The 15,575-nt window shown below is 47.2% G+C and overlaps 1 protein-coding gene across 1 annotated transcript in view; it reads right to left on the bottom strand.

Annotated features, from left to right (window-relative positions):
- CFAP52 (cilia and flagella associated protein 52) overlaps positions 1–15,464 on the bottom strand; it is a 19,579-nt gene extending 4,115 nt beyond the window's left edge. The window contains exons 1-10 of the mRNA XM_042883766.1: positions 15,395–15,464; positions 14,443–14,642; positions 13,645–13,781; positions 12,618–12,746; positions 11,476–11,575; positions 10,925–11,038; positions 3,880–3,980; positions 3,028–3,198; positions 1,563–1,711; positions 436–581 (exon numbers count right to left, since the gene is read on the bottom strand). Coding sequence (XP_042739700.1) covers positions 436–581; positions 1,563–1,711; positions 3,028–3,198; positions 3,880–3,980; positions 10,925–11,038; positions 11,476–11,575; positions 12,618–12,746; positions 13,645–13,781; positions 14,443–14,642; positions 15,395–15,464 — 1,317 coding nt within the window. The remainder of the gene's footprint in view (positions 1–435; positions 582–1,562; positions 1,712–3,027; positions 3,199–3,879; positions 3,981–10,924; positions 11,039–11,475; positions 11,576–12,617; positions 12,747–13,644; positions 13,782–14,442; positions 14,643–15,394) is intronic.
- Positions 15,465–15,575: the final 111 nt, after the last annotated feature.

The raw sequence follows: 15,575 nt of genomic DNA on the forward strand, positions 1-15,575 counted from the left end.
TGCCCATAGACGACACAGCCACAGAAGGTGAATGTTGTGCTGTTAACTGAATTCATACAGGTTGTATCTGACTGGCTTCAGGAGAAACGACAGAAAGCAAATCTGTGCTAGAACACAGTGAGACGCAGGCTTGCAAACAGTGACTAATGCAGATAAGCCAAATGGGGGAGAGACAAACGAGGAAGGATTAAGAGCATGTTCTGCATTAGAATGATTTTTCAAGACTAACATGCCAGAAGAAATCGGGGCATTGTTTCATAGGAAACCCTCTGAGAACAAGAGATTTGCACGTATCAAAGGCTAATGCTTTCAAACCCGGTCCTCTGCTCAAGTGTAAGTTCAGAATAGCTCCTTTCTGAGTGAGCAGTTTCAGACAATTCCCAGGTCCTGTGATGAGGCACAAAGCTGCTCTGGGCTTTCAAAGCAAGAAATTACCTGCCCTTCTCCTCCTCCACTGAGGATCCGCTTACAGTCGTTAGTAGCAGCGATCGCTGTCACCCCCAGGCTGTGGGCATTGTTAATGACATACTTTTCCCGTCCACTCTCTGGCATGAAGGCACGGATTTTTCCATCGTTCCAAGCTGATGAACAAAAAGAAACAGATCATCCAGGCACAGAGTCTTTCCTCATGCTGTCGTTACTTTCCATTACAAACAAACCCTTTTCTTATTATGTTCCTTTATACTGTGTAGCCTCGCATAAACTATTAAAATTTAATAGCTTTTCTTGGTTCTGGCTGAGGGCAAACTGTCAGGTCTCTGGGGAGACCTCATTGCAGCCTTCCAATAATTGAAGGCAGCTCATAAGCAGGAGGGGGAACGGCTGTTTATGAGGATGAATGATGATAGGGCAAGGGGGAACGGTTTTAAACTGAGACAGGGGAGGTTTAGGTTGGATATGAGGAGGAAGTTTTTCACACAGGGTGGTAAGGCACTGGCACAGGTTGCCCAAGGAGGCTGTGGATGCCCCATCCCTGCAGGCATTCAGGGCCAGGCTGGATGTGGCTCTGGGCAGCCTGGGCTGCTGGTTGGTGACCTGCACACAGCAGGGAGTTGGAACTGGATGAGCACTGTGGTCCTTTTCAACCCAGGCTGTTCTATGACTCTATGATTCAAACTGGTTTGGTAATAGCAGAGGGGCAGCATTGCTACTCTAGAACTGCAGCAGTTCCTGTGTAGACAACCTGAACATGGCAACAGGCACCAAATTTATGCCAAAGTTGCTCTACGTACATTATAGATTAGTCTGCTCCATACGTCAGTGTTAACATTTTAGAATTAGGCCTTTTGAATAAGACCCAACAGAAGTTCTGGATTGCTGGAGATCACATCTCAAGCAAGGAACCTCCCCTTCCCCATAATCCTGCAACTACGGTGCCAGGATCTGTGCTCTGTGAGCAACATCCATTGGACCAGCAGCTAGCAAAGAGGCCTGTGGTCACAGCAATCACCTGCGACAGCTCCCAGCTCATGCCTGTCTTCATTCTCACGTACTGATGACGTTTATTACACTAGATAACTCTTACAGGTTGGACTCACCCATGGGCTGGGAATGCCCGTTACCTGAAATGATGCTCTTGCCATCCCTCATGAACTCTATGGCATAGCAGGTCATGTTGGGGATGACGATTCGGAGGAGCTCCCTGTTCTCTGTGGTGTGCCATACCCGAATGTCATCTTTGGAGCAGGTTGCAAACAAGTCTGAAGTCCCACTGGGGTGGTCAGAGAGAAGAGCTAATGAGAGGAGAGCACAGCTTCTGCATCAGATCTTAACTCATCCCTTAAAGCTCAGCTGCTGCTGATGTTCAGCTGTGATCCACACAATAGGGATCACCATCATTAAGACTGAAAGACCTTTATCACAAAGATTTCCCCTGGTTTGGCACCTGTGTATGGTGAATTTCGAATGGAGCAAAAGGAAATCTCCCTGCTTTAGTGAAGTCGGGATGCTGATTTCCCAGATGGAATCCCTACAAAACTTGAAGTGTTGTAGACAGTAGAGAGAAAATGGGGGTAGAGGTGCTGACTGCCCAGGTTTGACATCGACGACCAACAGCAGCCTCACATTGTAAAGATGTCATTTTTTATCTTGCTTACTGGGTGATTCCTATTTAACATTGCTGAAGGCAATAGGGGAAATGGTAAAAGCCTTTCATAGTATAGTTGGTACGTTTGAATAAAAAAGACCTGCAACATTTCAAAACCTGTGGGGCTGAATTCTTTGAAATGAGCTCTTAAAATAAGCAACAAACAAAAGGAGACATTTGGGCATGGTTTTATGCCACCACCGCTGCTTTCTGCAGGATGAGATTAACTCCAACTGGCATAAGGCAATACATCAGTTATGCACAAAGACGACCAAAGCACGTATCCTCTGGATAGGACAGAGAGTGAAATTTAGAGAGCACCGTATGCTTTTGTTCAAAATCACCAGCAAGACAAGGCAGGACAGGGAAAATCGGCCCAGCAAAAGTGCAGCCTCTCTCAGGCCAAGCTTGTGCAGGTGCTTTACAAAGCAGAACAGCATCAGCAATTTAGGCGTCCTGAAATACACCAGAACAGGGAAATTAAGCCTGTATTTCCTGCTCAGTGACATGCACTGCTCAGGAGCAGCTAACCAATAAGATGTTTAAAACAGGCATGTAAAGATATGGAACCGTAGTCCTCACATTCATCACTAAAGCCTGCTCATCCAAGCACCTCTGTGACACAGATGCACCAGTTGGGATCATCAGCATCACATTACCTCGAAGCGCCAAGTGATTTACTCATTAAATTAGAAGTAAGTGGATTTTTCAGGCCGGTGACAAGGGAGGAGGGCATTTTGCACTTCCCCTGTCCGCTGTGTTACACCTTGACGAGCTCTGATCATCTGTGCTGCATCAAGAAGCAACGCAGCACCATGCCCCAAATCAACATTCTCTTTGGGATCAAGCTGCCGTTCCCTGCTTGGGAAGGAAACAACTGGCTCCTGACCTTACTTGCAGCTCCCTTGGCAGCCCAAAGCATCCCAGCCAGCTGTACTCACGAAGGAAACACGATGTCGTGAACAGCCTCACTGTGGCAGGTGGTGATCAGCTCCTCTTTAAAGGCCGTGTAGTTAACCCGATAGATCTGGCACGTCTTCGTCCCCACAAAGAACTGGTGGCCCTGACCTCTGCGTGTCAGGGAAGTGACACCACCTTGAACTTGAATGGTCCTGGTAAGAAAAAGCAGGATTTATTTTTGCTCAAGTGCACTTAAATATCCCACATTGAACAACATCTCCGTTCAGCTTAGAACTCGTGGGATGGTTACACCTGTACAGAGCTCAGCTGCTTCTGAGCTGTGTGCTGAAGTTGCCTATTCAAACAATGCAGTGACTAGCTGCAAGCCTGATTTTCAAATCTCCCACTGAAAAGTGAAGCCTGCAGCTATTTCATATGCAGAAGAAAGCCCTGCGAGCACTCCAGCGCTTTAAGACACTCCTGTGAAATCAGTGAGAGCACTTTCTCCAGCAAACACTTTCTAAATGGCAAATACTCATCTTCCTCAGGTGGCATAAGGGAACATGTAAGTAAATCATGGTTTTACTGACTTCAACAGACCTGTCCCCCTTTACATCAGTTCAGGATCTGACTCCTAATGCCTACAAGGAGACAACGGTCATTTAAAATGAGCTACGAGTAGGGCAATGTAATGCAGAAGCACCCAGAAATTTCCAGTTTGCTTCAAATTCCTTATGCTGCAAACATAACATCCAAATTAAGAACACCTGTTTTTGTCTGTAGGATTGAAAAAAACCCAAGGCTTATTTGGATTGTGCCATTCCATAGGAAGAACTGGTCCTTACTGCACAGCCATCATCTCTACCCCTCTGATCCCCCACCTGCAGACTCACTTCATCACTTTGTAGTTTGAGCCTTTACAGAGCGCCACAGTCCCTTCTCCAGTGCCAACTATTACATCTCCTGTCTTCAGCAAAAGCAACGCCGTGACTCCCTAGGAGAGAAGGGGATTAAAACACAACTGGATGGAAGCAGTTGCAAACACAGCCACGCTGAATAACTCAGTGGTGCCTTAATGATGCTCCCCATGGCAGTGTCCACATCGCTCTCATATGGCTCTATCAGCACTCTGACTGACTCAGACTGAAGAATGGTTCTCTGGAGGGAATGGGAAGAAAAGAGTTATTAATTACAGGCATATATGAACATCTACAGTGGGAGAGTTTAAGGTAAACAGCATCAAAACGAAGCCCTCTGCGCAGTTGGGACCACATAGGAATTTACACATCCTTACCTTGCTCCAGCAAGCAATATATACATTTTATATCAGTACCTCCACTTTGCCTTCCACTGGTTCTTTATAGATGAACAACAGAAGGATGAAAACAACAGAAGAGGAAACTCAGCCTAAGCACCCTTTGGCAAAGCTGCTCTTAGGATGCACCCCCTGCATTCCAGGCCCCTCTCGGTGTCTGAAGCATCCCGTGCCACCTCACACACACCACTGATAAAACACACTTGTGGCAGAAAGGCTTTGGAAATCAGTCAGCCCATCAGCACAGGCTTCAGCTATTAGCTAAGATGAGCAAACCCACAGGGGGTCAGCCATTAGGAAAAGCAGAAATGCTTTTCCAGCAGCTGAAGTACCACACTACAATTGGAAGGAAATCAATCCCCAGCCCTGCCACAACGCTTCCAGCCTCACTAAGTCAGCCTGCTGCTGTTTTCCCCTCCTCAAGTAGTGTTGGTCTGCCATATACAGACAACAGATCCATTACTGACCATTTCTGACAGTCGCAAAGTGGCTGCAAAAGGGGTGAGAGCATTTCTCTGGGGTCAGACCTTGTTGTTCTCACTCAGCAAAACATTCTGGGGAGAGAGGGAGGGGGAAAAAAAAGGAAAGAAAACAAAGGAGCCACAAAAACTTGGTCTGAAACCTAAGTTCCATTGCAAAGCCACACATACAGGATGTACTTTCACAGCGTTATGATGTTTGCCTTTGAGTCCAGGCTCATAGAGAACACAAGTTGTGACTGGTGGGGTTTCTTCTGGACAAAGAATCCCAGAGCTTCGTGTTGTCACAGCAAAAAGACGTGGATTCTCAAAGCAGAGCTGACAAGTAAATCAGAATAATGATTCATCTATACTTTAGGAGGGAATCATTGCCAGGTACTTGACCTCTGAATTTTGAATATACACAGGAGCCAGCATTTGAAATCTAAGCAGTAGCACCCAGCACTTCTGTTCTCTTCAGCCATTAATCTGGCCCATCCCTGGTGTATTTCAGGATTAAACACTGCAGCGTGTTTAAAAGAATGAAAGCCAGAAAGTGTCCGTTTTCTCTGTGGAAAGGAATGAAGCTCTAAGGAATGTGAGAAAGAAATCAAGACAGAAGAGAACAGACGTGACATTTGAGCTATTTAGAGGTCAATGCTATTAGAAAAGATGCTGCAAAAGCTACAGAGAAAGACTGCTGAATGTGGACAAATTACTTTGGCTCTGTTTTCCTAACAAGCAGAAGCAAAGGATGTTTTCTTGCTTCTATTTTTTAATGGAAAGAAAAAAAAAAGACACCAATATGTAGATAGCTGCCTAAAATAGATGAATTCCTTATCCTCCATAGAATCACCAAGGCCTCTCGGTTGTTTCTGCCTGGTGTTCCTTCAATCCTGTGCCTGCACTGCAGGTCAGGGACTGAGCAACCTTGGGATCAACTCTACGTGGATGGCAGGGAACGAAATCCCGACCAACTGGCATAAAACCAATCCTGATTTATAATTTACACTCACTGCAATTACTTGTGAGCCTGCCTCCAGCAGCAGCAGCCCACTGCTGTCACGGCCATCACTGGGAGGCACTGGATGCTGTGCTCCCACATCAGTGCCAGGCAGGGAGCCAGGTTTCATGCAAACATTCTTTGCTTAAGCACGAGAACAAAGGGAGTGTTTTTAATTAAAAATACGATCTGCAAGCAGAGCTGTTTCCAAACTCTGCTTTGCAAAATTTCTGACCAGGCATCGGCAGCGTTTTACCAACCCCTGTTATCTTTGGATCCGCTGTTCTGCAGTATTTTCTGTTGCAGGCTGCTTTACCTACCTGTGCCCTGAGGGCGCAGCTCTACGGCTGGTGGCAGCCTTGAAAATCACACCTGTGAGTCCATAGTTGACCTGATTACCGCTTTCTGCTTGTTGCTAATTAGGGTTCCTAGAGCCACTTTGAGGCTGAGCAGGTATTCTCTTTGGTTCTCATAATGTGGGAGGGAAGCAGGAATTATCAAGAGAAAAAAAAGGAACACCTGAAAGTGACCGGGATTGGTTGTGAAGCTCTCAAAAACAGTTTGATTTCAGGCTAGGTTTAGTAACTGTGCTTCTTCCTTCTCCTGGCTGCTCTTGGAATCCCCACAAGTACACAGCTCTGGGAGTTGCTCTCGTTATTCATGCAGCTCACATTAACGATGCAGCCAGAGCTCTGCTTTATAACACTGGCAGTCCTTTTGTAGGGGAAATGCAGAGGGTAACCCAGGTTAAAAATATCGCCATTCATTATTTACCTTTTACAAAAGGCAACCGCAGCTTTGAAGTGTGATGATAAACAAAGATGCCAGCACAAGCACAGCCTGTGTGTTCCCCCCCCGCAGGGATACTTGCTCTCTGTCCCACTCTGATCTCTCGCAGAGTTCTCGGGTGCTCTGTGAAATCCAGTCCACCTTGTTAAAATATTTTGTTTATTTGCAAAATATCCGACTATTACTGAAAATCCATTTGCAGTCCTGCATCTCACTCTGTATCTGAGTGGTTACCCTACAGCTCCTCAAGCCTGCAGTGGGAATGAATGGTAAAACTGTATTTATAGACGTGACAGCAATGCACTGAACTCCACTGAGATGTGAAACAAGTTGCTTCAAACGTGCCACTCCTCTTCAAAACAGAAACAAAGACAACTTCAGATCACGTTGAACAGTAAACACGTTCTCAGATCTAAAGGCAACGTTTCTCTAAGATCGACCACAGTTGTTTTCAATACACACCTCCCCCTCACTGGGCAGCAGCTAACCTCCCTCTTTCAAGGCCTGCTCCTCGTGGGGTTACTCCAGGATGGAGTTTCAGGGTACGCCACTGTCTTGTAGTTCCCTGGTGACGCTGCTGCCAAGGCTTGCAGGGATGCCCACACACATACAGCTTTGGAGGGGGAACTGCAGCAAAGCGACGAGGGTGGTTCCAAAGGAGGGAGGCAGGGAGCTGGGAATTGTTGGTGCTAAGTGCTACATGCCACAGGTAGAGCTGCATCTCATGGAATACACACAGCTCTGCAGAAAAAGAAGCCATCACTGCTCCTAGGTTTAGCAATACGATGTACTACATTTTGTGAAAACAAGGTTGGGAACACTTCTGCTTTGATAAATGCTGCATTTTCTACCTGAAAAATTACCTGCACAAATACTTTTCTGATATTGAAGGCTGTGCTACAATTGGAAACTTCTGTCATAAGACATTAGAGCTGATTTGTGTACCGAGAGGGCTTGCTGACAGCACAGTGACAACATTCAGTTTGTGTGCAGGGATGTGCACTGGGTGGGCAGAAAGGGGGATTGTGGTATGCAGCCAGGAAGGGAGAGCTGGAAGTATGAGGGTGGGTCTGAGAGCAGCTGGAGATAAAAGTGCACCAGCACGCTCTCACTGATGATACAACACTGCTTTGCACTGGGATCCTGATGAATTTCCCATGTTAGACACTGCATTGGTAAGAGTCATGGAAGAGAGCAGGGAGGAAATGAGCACCTGACAGAAGAGCCTATGAGCAGAAGTGTCCAAACACGCAGCATCGTTTTGAGTAACACGATAGAGGAGGATGCTGGATGGAAACCACAAATAGCCCCGCACTGTGAATGTCTTCCTGCCTCTCCCCCTGCCAAAGCACACACACGGTTTCTCTCACCTAGCTGCCACTGCCTACCACCAAAGTAAAAAGATGTAAGTTGGGTTATTGCCTGGTAGCTCAGGTCTCATCCCCAGGGCTGGCTGACAGCTGTGACATCCACTGTGGGATTGTACCTTCTCCCTAGCATCCTGTCAGCCTCTTGCATGTTGAAAGGTCTTGTTTTTCTTCAGCTTTTCACCATTACAAGCAATGCCAGCTGAAGCTAGCGATACTCCAAAGCTCTTCTTCATATGGATGGGAAGAAGGTCTGGCCTCAGCCTCTGCTCTTCACTAAGAGGCCCTGGGCTGTCCTGCACTGCCTCCTGCTAACAACCCCAGCTGATTGCTTCTTCAGGGATGGTCTCAAAGGTGCGTGTATCTTCTGTGAGGGTTTGTTTCAAAGGCTTTTGGCACATTTCCCCCACTCCAGAAGGCAAGGGAGTTCAGAATGCTGTGTGGCTGCAGCCAGGTGCTCCAGGCTGTGCGTGTAATACTACATATAGGACTGAAATCATGCCAGCGTTTAAAAAGGGAAGGGATATTCAGTACCAAGACCTCTGCCAGGACATGGGAACCTTGCAGATGGATGCAAAACACTGCAGGATGACTGCTGGACAGCAAACCGCACAGATGTATCCACAAGAGCTCTAATGTGCATTAGAAATCATAAGTGTGATGAATATTTATCAGGAAAACAAAATGCGTACATTCTTGTCACTTAGCATGCACACAGAATTAAACTCCTTACATTCCTACAAAGCAAGTGGGAAAACCAAGTATGATGACTTCTCCAAGCTTCTGGAATAGATAGATAAACAGTGAGAATATTTAAAGGCCTCATTGGCTGCAGGGAGTCCCAGGGAGGTGGGCATGCACTGGTAATGCAGAAGCTGTGACTGGTATCTATGTAGGTCTGTATGACTGGGTTCATATGTAAGCGTGTTAAAAGCAAAGGTCAGAAGGTCTGGATAAACGAGTCCAGAACAGCTTTTTATTTGGGAATTACTGATGATTTTCTCTCAAACTTTTTGTCAGACTCGTGCTTACCCCAAACAAGGCCTGCTTCTTTCTAGCACAATTTCTCCAGCAGTATATTCAGCACTTCCATCTCTATTGCTTCTCTCTCTGCTCACTGATTTTCACGGGTTTTAATAGAATCACAAAATACATTCAACCTTGTGAAAGGGAATATTTCGGGAAAGTGTTTGAATTCTTTCTGTATCATCCCCTCCACCAAAAAGCCACAAACACAGCAACAAATAAAGAGAAATCAAGAGCAAGCGTTCTAGCTGTTGCCCATGGTTTCTCATTACAACTCTCTGCCAACAAAAGGCCAAAAGCTCCTCCTCCAGAAGACATTCCTGTCCGTGGATCATTACACAGAGATCTGCAAGTCCCAACTGCAGGCAAACAAAGAAACTTTGTTGAAGGAACCTTGAGGTCAGGAGGCTGAGCTCTCAGAACTCAGAAAGCAATAGAGCCGATGCACGCTGCACAGCCTTTTCATTTTTGTCCCAGCTGTGCGTAAGCACTACCATAAACTCTTTAACTGTGTTATCTACAGTGCTATTTTCAGTAAGACCTCTGCCTCGTGAGTGGGGAAGCTGAAGCTACTACAGGGATCGGTCATAAGGGGTAGAATAATAATAATAATAATAATAATAATAATAATAATGTAATAACATGAGATGGGAGAGCACAGATAATAGCAATGAACAAGGAAAGAGCACAGATCATGTTTTAGCTGAGAAACCTTAATGTGGTCCAGAAGCACTGAATTCTAGATAGCAGGCTCTGCCAGAGCTCCTTGCAATGCTGAGCAAAGTCACTCAAATAGATTCTTCCAAGCAGAACCCAATTGTGTATTCCACAGGTGCCAACACACACAGACTCTGGGGACTGACTTTCAAAAGTATGGAACACTGAAATCTGCAAATAACGTCAGTTGGAGCCCAGCCTGTGAGCACAGACAGCCACGTAATGTCAAGTGCTGTGGGAAAAGGGTAAAAGACCAAACCTCTCAAAACAGGAGCCAAAAAGAAGCAGTTTTTACACTTTAATTTCTCAGTAGCGCCACAGAAATCCCAGCAAAGCCTGGGAGGACCCACTGAACCTAACTATTCAAACAGGGCTGTGATGGTAGCACTCGGTACGGCAAGCCTGGTGCATGTAGGGCGCACTGCTTTAAATGAAGTACTGGTGAATAGTTATCAACAAAGTGATATAACAAAGTCGTGATGGAGACGAGGATTCAGAGAGAACCCACAGACCAGCTGGGGTTGGGAGGAACCTCGGGAGCCCTGATCCAGCCCAGCTCTCCTTGCCTAAAGCAGGGCCAACAAGAGCACTGGGAGCTGGCACTAAAAGGCTGCAGAGGAAACTCATCCCTATAAATCCTGACACGAGTCACTGACGCTGCAACTCTTAGCATATAGATTTCCATCTCTGAGGTCAGTGGGGGTAACTGATACCAAGCCATATCTTTAGGTTTAACAAAAAATGAGACATGCTTCACCTGTGAGTTTTTACTGTATTTTCAGCCAGTTGTGCTCATAACTGACTGTGAGGCCCTCCTGTAAATAACACAGCTGCAAAAATTGCCCTGCTGCAGGTGCTGTTTTTCAGCTGAATCCATTCTTGACCCACTTAACCCACAGGCAATTCTGCTGGCACAGCTACGATCCCACGACTCTCTGGTTGCACACAGGAAGCACACAGACAGGACAGAGGCTATTCTTCTCTCCCCTCAGCTTTTCTCTCTTCAGTTTGCCTTTACTCTGGTCCTTGCCCCTCCGCAGCTGTGCTCCCATTCTGTTTGTTTCAGCAGCTCACAGTGCTCCCTTCACCTGAACATCACTGCGTCACACACAGCCACACTGACTCCCATTCCACTCATCCTCTGTGAAGGATGTGAGCTTGTGCACCAGCTTTCTGATGGTTCTCCTGGAGGTTGTCCTAATTTCAGCCACTAATAAAGAGGAGGATAAGGAAAACGATGCAAGTGACAGAGCTTCTACTCACCAACGAAAACTTCTTCTGAGGCCCAAAATCAGTCATCAGCTTGTTCCTTGTGTTCACTTTCAGGACATCACCAGTTGATGTGCCAACGTAAAAGTAATTATCATCATCTGCTATCTAGAAGGAAGAGTGAAAAAAGAGATTGTGGTCCAGATACTGAGGCTCCTGTCCCAAGCCTACCTCTGTGCTGCATCAATAGCTTTATTTCAGCACACTGCCAGGATTTACCCTCAGGGCACACAGCCACTGCTCTCACATCAGCACTCACAAGGATCTGTGTAAAATGTTTTCCAACCAAATACTTTGAAGCAAAAGTTGAATTCTCTTGAGCCCCTGACTAAAGTGCACGCTGCTTCCTTTCTGAAGCATTCAAAAGACTTTTCCCAGGATAAAGAACCTGTGGAAGACCATCTGCCATGAGCCAGCGTGTAGCAACCACAGTGCCACCATGCAGTCATAATTAGCATTCTTAGCATCACTATAAAAGCTCAGAGCCTGTCTCTACCCTGCAGAGAGCTGCTTAGTTCAGCCAAATCGTTGTGGCTGATGCTCACCTTAAGGCTTGTGATCACCCTTCTCAGCTGCCCTGTCTGGCATTCGGCTGGTCGGAGCTTTCTGTTTGGTAGATCCAGCTCCCATACTCGAATGGTCTCACTAAAGGAAAGCACAGAGGAAAACCAAATCCGTGCGTGGAATGGATGCCAGAAATATCCCAGCTCAATCATTATTAGGAGAATGAAACAACCTTTATGAGGTTACATTATGCTGCAATTTTGATCAGGAGGAAAAAGAACAACACCGGGGAGGCCAGAAGCAATCCTTTGTCTTCTGTGCTGTCTCTTATGGTAACTTTTTTTCCAGATAAGCCAAAAATCTTAAAGGCTCAGCAAAAATTCATACTGGAATTATGGGGAAAGCACGTAATAACCTGGATATTAATTCCCCAAAGAGACATGCACGGTGGGAACCCTGCTTCTTAGAACAGCAAATGAGCAGCACCAGGCACTTTCAACTATTTTCTAGCACAGTTGGATTGACAACTAAGAACCAACACAGTACTGCTGTCACCCCTGTATTTCACAGAGTCTTACGACTGCAAAGACCAACACTTCTAAGTGCAACTGCAGCCAAGGGCATTGAAGCCTTTCCCTGATTTAAAGGGAACTGCGGGACCTGGGCAGGTTTAAAAGTCAGGGTAGATACATGGGGGCTGCCTCAGATCCATGGGAAATGTGACTTCTTGTAGCAACTTGTGTTACAGGCCAGGGACCAGCTGTACATTGCCAAGGACAGGAGAAGATCCAACAGTTCACAGGATATCATTCTCCTTCCATTAATGGGGCGCTGCCTGGAGCTGTGCATTGACTGCTTTTCTTGTGCAAACACTGGGAACTAAATATTTTAAGGACTGCTGAGATTCCCTCTGAGCAAAAATCCCAGTGTAAAGAACAGAAATGAAGCATGCTGGTTGGTGTGTGCTGCTTTGAAAGCACGCTCTTATGTGTAGAACAAGGAAAAATGCTTTGAAGAGACAAGCTGCTGGTTATCCATCAGCCCACTGAGAAGAAAAACAAAGCAAAACCACGAGCACAGTGATGTTTAATATTCCTCCTATTTAAGTAAAGGCTCTGAAAAAGGAGACAGGCCTATGGGTTTTTTCTCCTCACAGGGGTTCTTGTAGTAAATACAGCCTTACACTCCAGCAGTGACAAACATCTCGTCCCTGCAGGCAGAGCACTGCACGATGGTCACATTGCCCGCGCTCCGGGCCGAGGCAGGGCTCCCACAGACAGCCTCTCTTCTGGGGACATCCCACACAACCACGCTGCAGAAGAAGGAAAGGCTTTAAAATACTTTGCTTTTTAATGCTACTTAAAAACTTAGCAGAAAAAAAACCAAAACTTTTCTTCCTGCAGTCTGTTCCCAAAAGGATAAGCACTAAGGACTGATTCCCTGCAGTTTGATAAGCACTAAAAGTCACCTTGTAGACAGTTTATCCAAGAAAAACCTTTGCACAAATACATGGAATCGCAGCTTACATCTCTTGCTAAGGAGGTGGGGATGTGCATCTGTTGGATTCCTCCTCCCGAGCAAGAGTCAAATCATATGGAATATGAATATCAGAATGGCGAGGCCGGGCTCTTTTCAGTGGTGAGTGGAGACAGGACAAGGGGAAACGGCCAGAAACTGCAGCATAGGAAGTTCTGCACCAATGTGTGAAGGAACTTCTTTACAGTGAGGTGACGGAGCACTGGAACAGGCTGCCCAGGGAGGTGGTGGAGTCTCCTGCTCTGGAGATGTTCAAGACCTGCCTGGATGCCTACCTGTGTGACCTGCTGTAGGGAACCTGCTTTGGCAGGGGGTTGGACTCGATGATCTCTGGAGGTCCCTTCCAACCCCTACAGTTCTGTGATTCTGTGAAATATCTTACATAGAATCTAATTTAAAATGGCCTTCTATTCCACTTACAGTCCTTCAGGACCGTACAACAGTGCAGTTGTCGTATCATTTCTGGGTGACAAAGCCAATTTCAGAATTAGCTGCTCCCCTCATCTTTCCCTGCCCTACACACCGGCGTGCCAACCCAGCTTCCCTCACACAGGATGCTCTGAAGAGACGTCAGCAGGGTGCCAGGAGGAGGAGTCCTGAGGAATCCCCTCAGCACATCCCTCAGTGCCCTGCAACTTGGCAGGAATCATTCCTCAGGAAGGGGAAACCTTTACCTGCCATCATCCCGGCCTCCCAGTGACACGAGATAAAGGTCGTTCGGAGAGAATGCCAGTCCTTCAACTTTACCCTTATGAAGGGACAGCCGGGCAAGCAACTCCTTCTTCTGAAAATCCCACAGAATGATGTCTGCCTGCAGTCCAAAGCAGAAGTCAGAGCCAGAGCATTAACTGTGAAACGCTCTGATAGGAAGGGAGTTTCTCAGAAGCAGCCCAGCAGAAGGTTAGCTTATTTCAGCCCAGTGCACTGCAATAGGGATATGCTTCACATCAGGTGCTGTACCAAGTATTACTCCAATTTCCAGCTTAGAAGCTCTGATTCATTCCAGAATCAAGGTTTACTACATGAAACCTATTTTGGAAGAGTATTTGACTGAGATTTTAAAGTGCTGAAAAAGCAAATAACTGATTCCTTCCCACTGCCTCAGGCTCTTTTCAAATAAGCATTAAAAAATTAAACCATTAACAACTTTAAGTGTGACAGTGTTTACTAATTAACATCTAATGGGATTTAGGCTGCCACATGTTCACAACACTTTCAATAAAAAGGACCAGGACTAAGAAATCCCTCCATCTAGTTACCCTGATCCTAGGGAGAGCGTTTAATACTGTGCCAAAACATCAAGGCACATCCAACAGCAGAGCAGCCTCAATCCCCCGTTGTTTGCAGCGCCCTCCCACCACACAGCCATCCGTTTTCCATCAAAATTAAAAACAGGTACAAAGTGCTCTTGCTGCTCAGAGAGAACCCCATGTTTCACAGTGTAATGTGGTTAAAGATCGAGGGTTGCCCACCTTGAAGCCCATGAAGGTGACTTGTCCAGAGGCAACGTAGCTCCCACTGCTTGACACGACGACACAGGAGACGTTGTTGGTGTGGCCGTGCAAGAAGGTTTGCTTCTTGCTGGCCAGGTCCTGGATAACCACGGTGCATCCCAGCGGGTAGAGAAGGTGCTTGTTGTCAGGGTGACAGATGAGGCCCGAGGCAATGTGTCCTGCCGAGGGACAAAGCACGAGGCTGCCTGTCAGCACCCTGGGACTGCAGGCGGACTTCCTGCTCATGCTTCCCCAAACTCTTAGACTTCACAACGAGGGCAAAACCAAGAAGCTGCCACCCAGAGCAGCACAATCCCATATGCAATTTGAGGTCGCCCTTTACAGAGGTTGAGCTGTGCTTTCTGCTGCTACCAGGAGATCCACCCGGCCCTCAGGACGGAGCCCTTCATCACAGCAGGTCCTGCGTGAGCAGCTGCAGGTCTGTGAAGGCCACCTCACCAGCTCTGCAGCTGCAAATCTCTCAGGACGTTGGGCAGCTGCAAAGCCCAATTATTGACCCCACTGCCAAGCCACAGGGCTGCTCTTGGCTGTCCTTTGTGCAAGAGGATTTGATTTTATTTTGAAACGAAGCTTCTCTCATTCCAGTAAGCTGGGCAATTAGACATAAATAAGCAGCGAATCCCTCTATTCAGCCTGAGTTTGCTTGCTCTGAAGCCTGTATCTCTTCTCCCTGAGCTCCTGCCCCCAGACAGGGATGTGGTGCACAGCTCTGCTCCTGGCCAGGCACCCATACAGCCACAGCCCCCCAACCTATCCCCAACCTGCCCCCCCGTGACCCCCAGGTGCCCCACAGCCCCTCCACCTGCCCCTATGGTGCCTCATTTCCCCCTCCAGCTGCCCCAAGCTGCTCCATACCCCCATAGCTACCCCCACAACCCCTCTCTTTCCTCTCCCCAGGTAATGCAGGTACCATTGAAGCCGATGGCCGCCCGCAGCTCCAGCCTCCCCGCCTCCTTCTCCTCCGGCGTCGCCGTCGCCATCGCCACCGCTTCACGATGGCGTCGCGGGCGCCATGGCAACGGCCAGCAGGGGGCGCTGTGAGGCGGGGCCGCGGGCGGGGCCGGGGCCGGAACTCAGGGCAGTGCTGGGTT

This window comes from Lagopus leucura, unplaced genomic scaffold (assembly GCF_019238085.1).
Source record: "Lagopus leucura isolate 7727_CA_CO unplaced genomic scaffold, USGS_WTPT01 Super-Scaffold_100040, whole genome shotgun sequence".
In the NCBI taxonomy this organism is placed as follows: domain Eukaryota; kingdom Metazoa; phylum Chordata; class Aves; order Galliformes; family Phasianidae; genus Lagopus; species Lagopus leucura.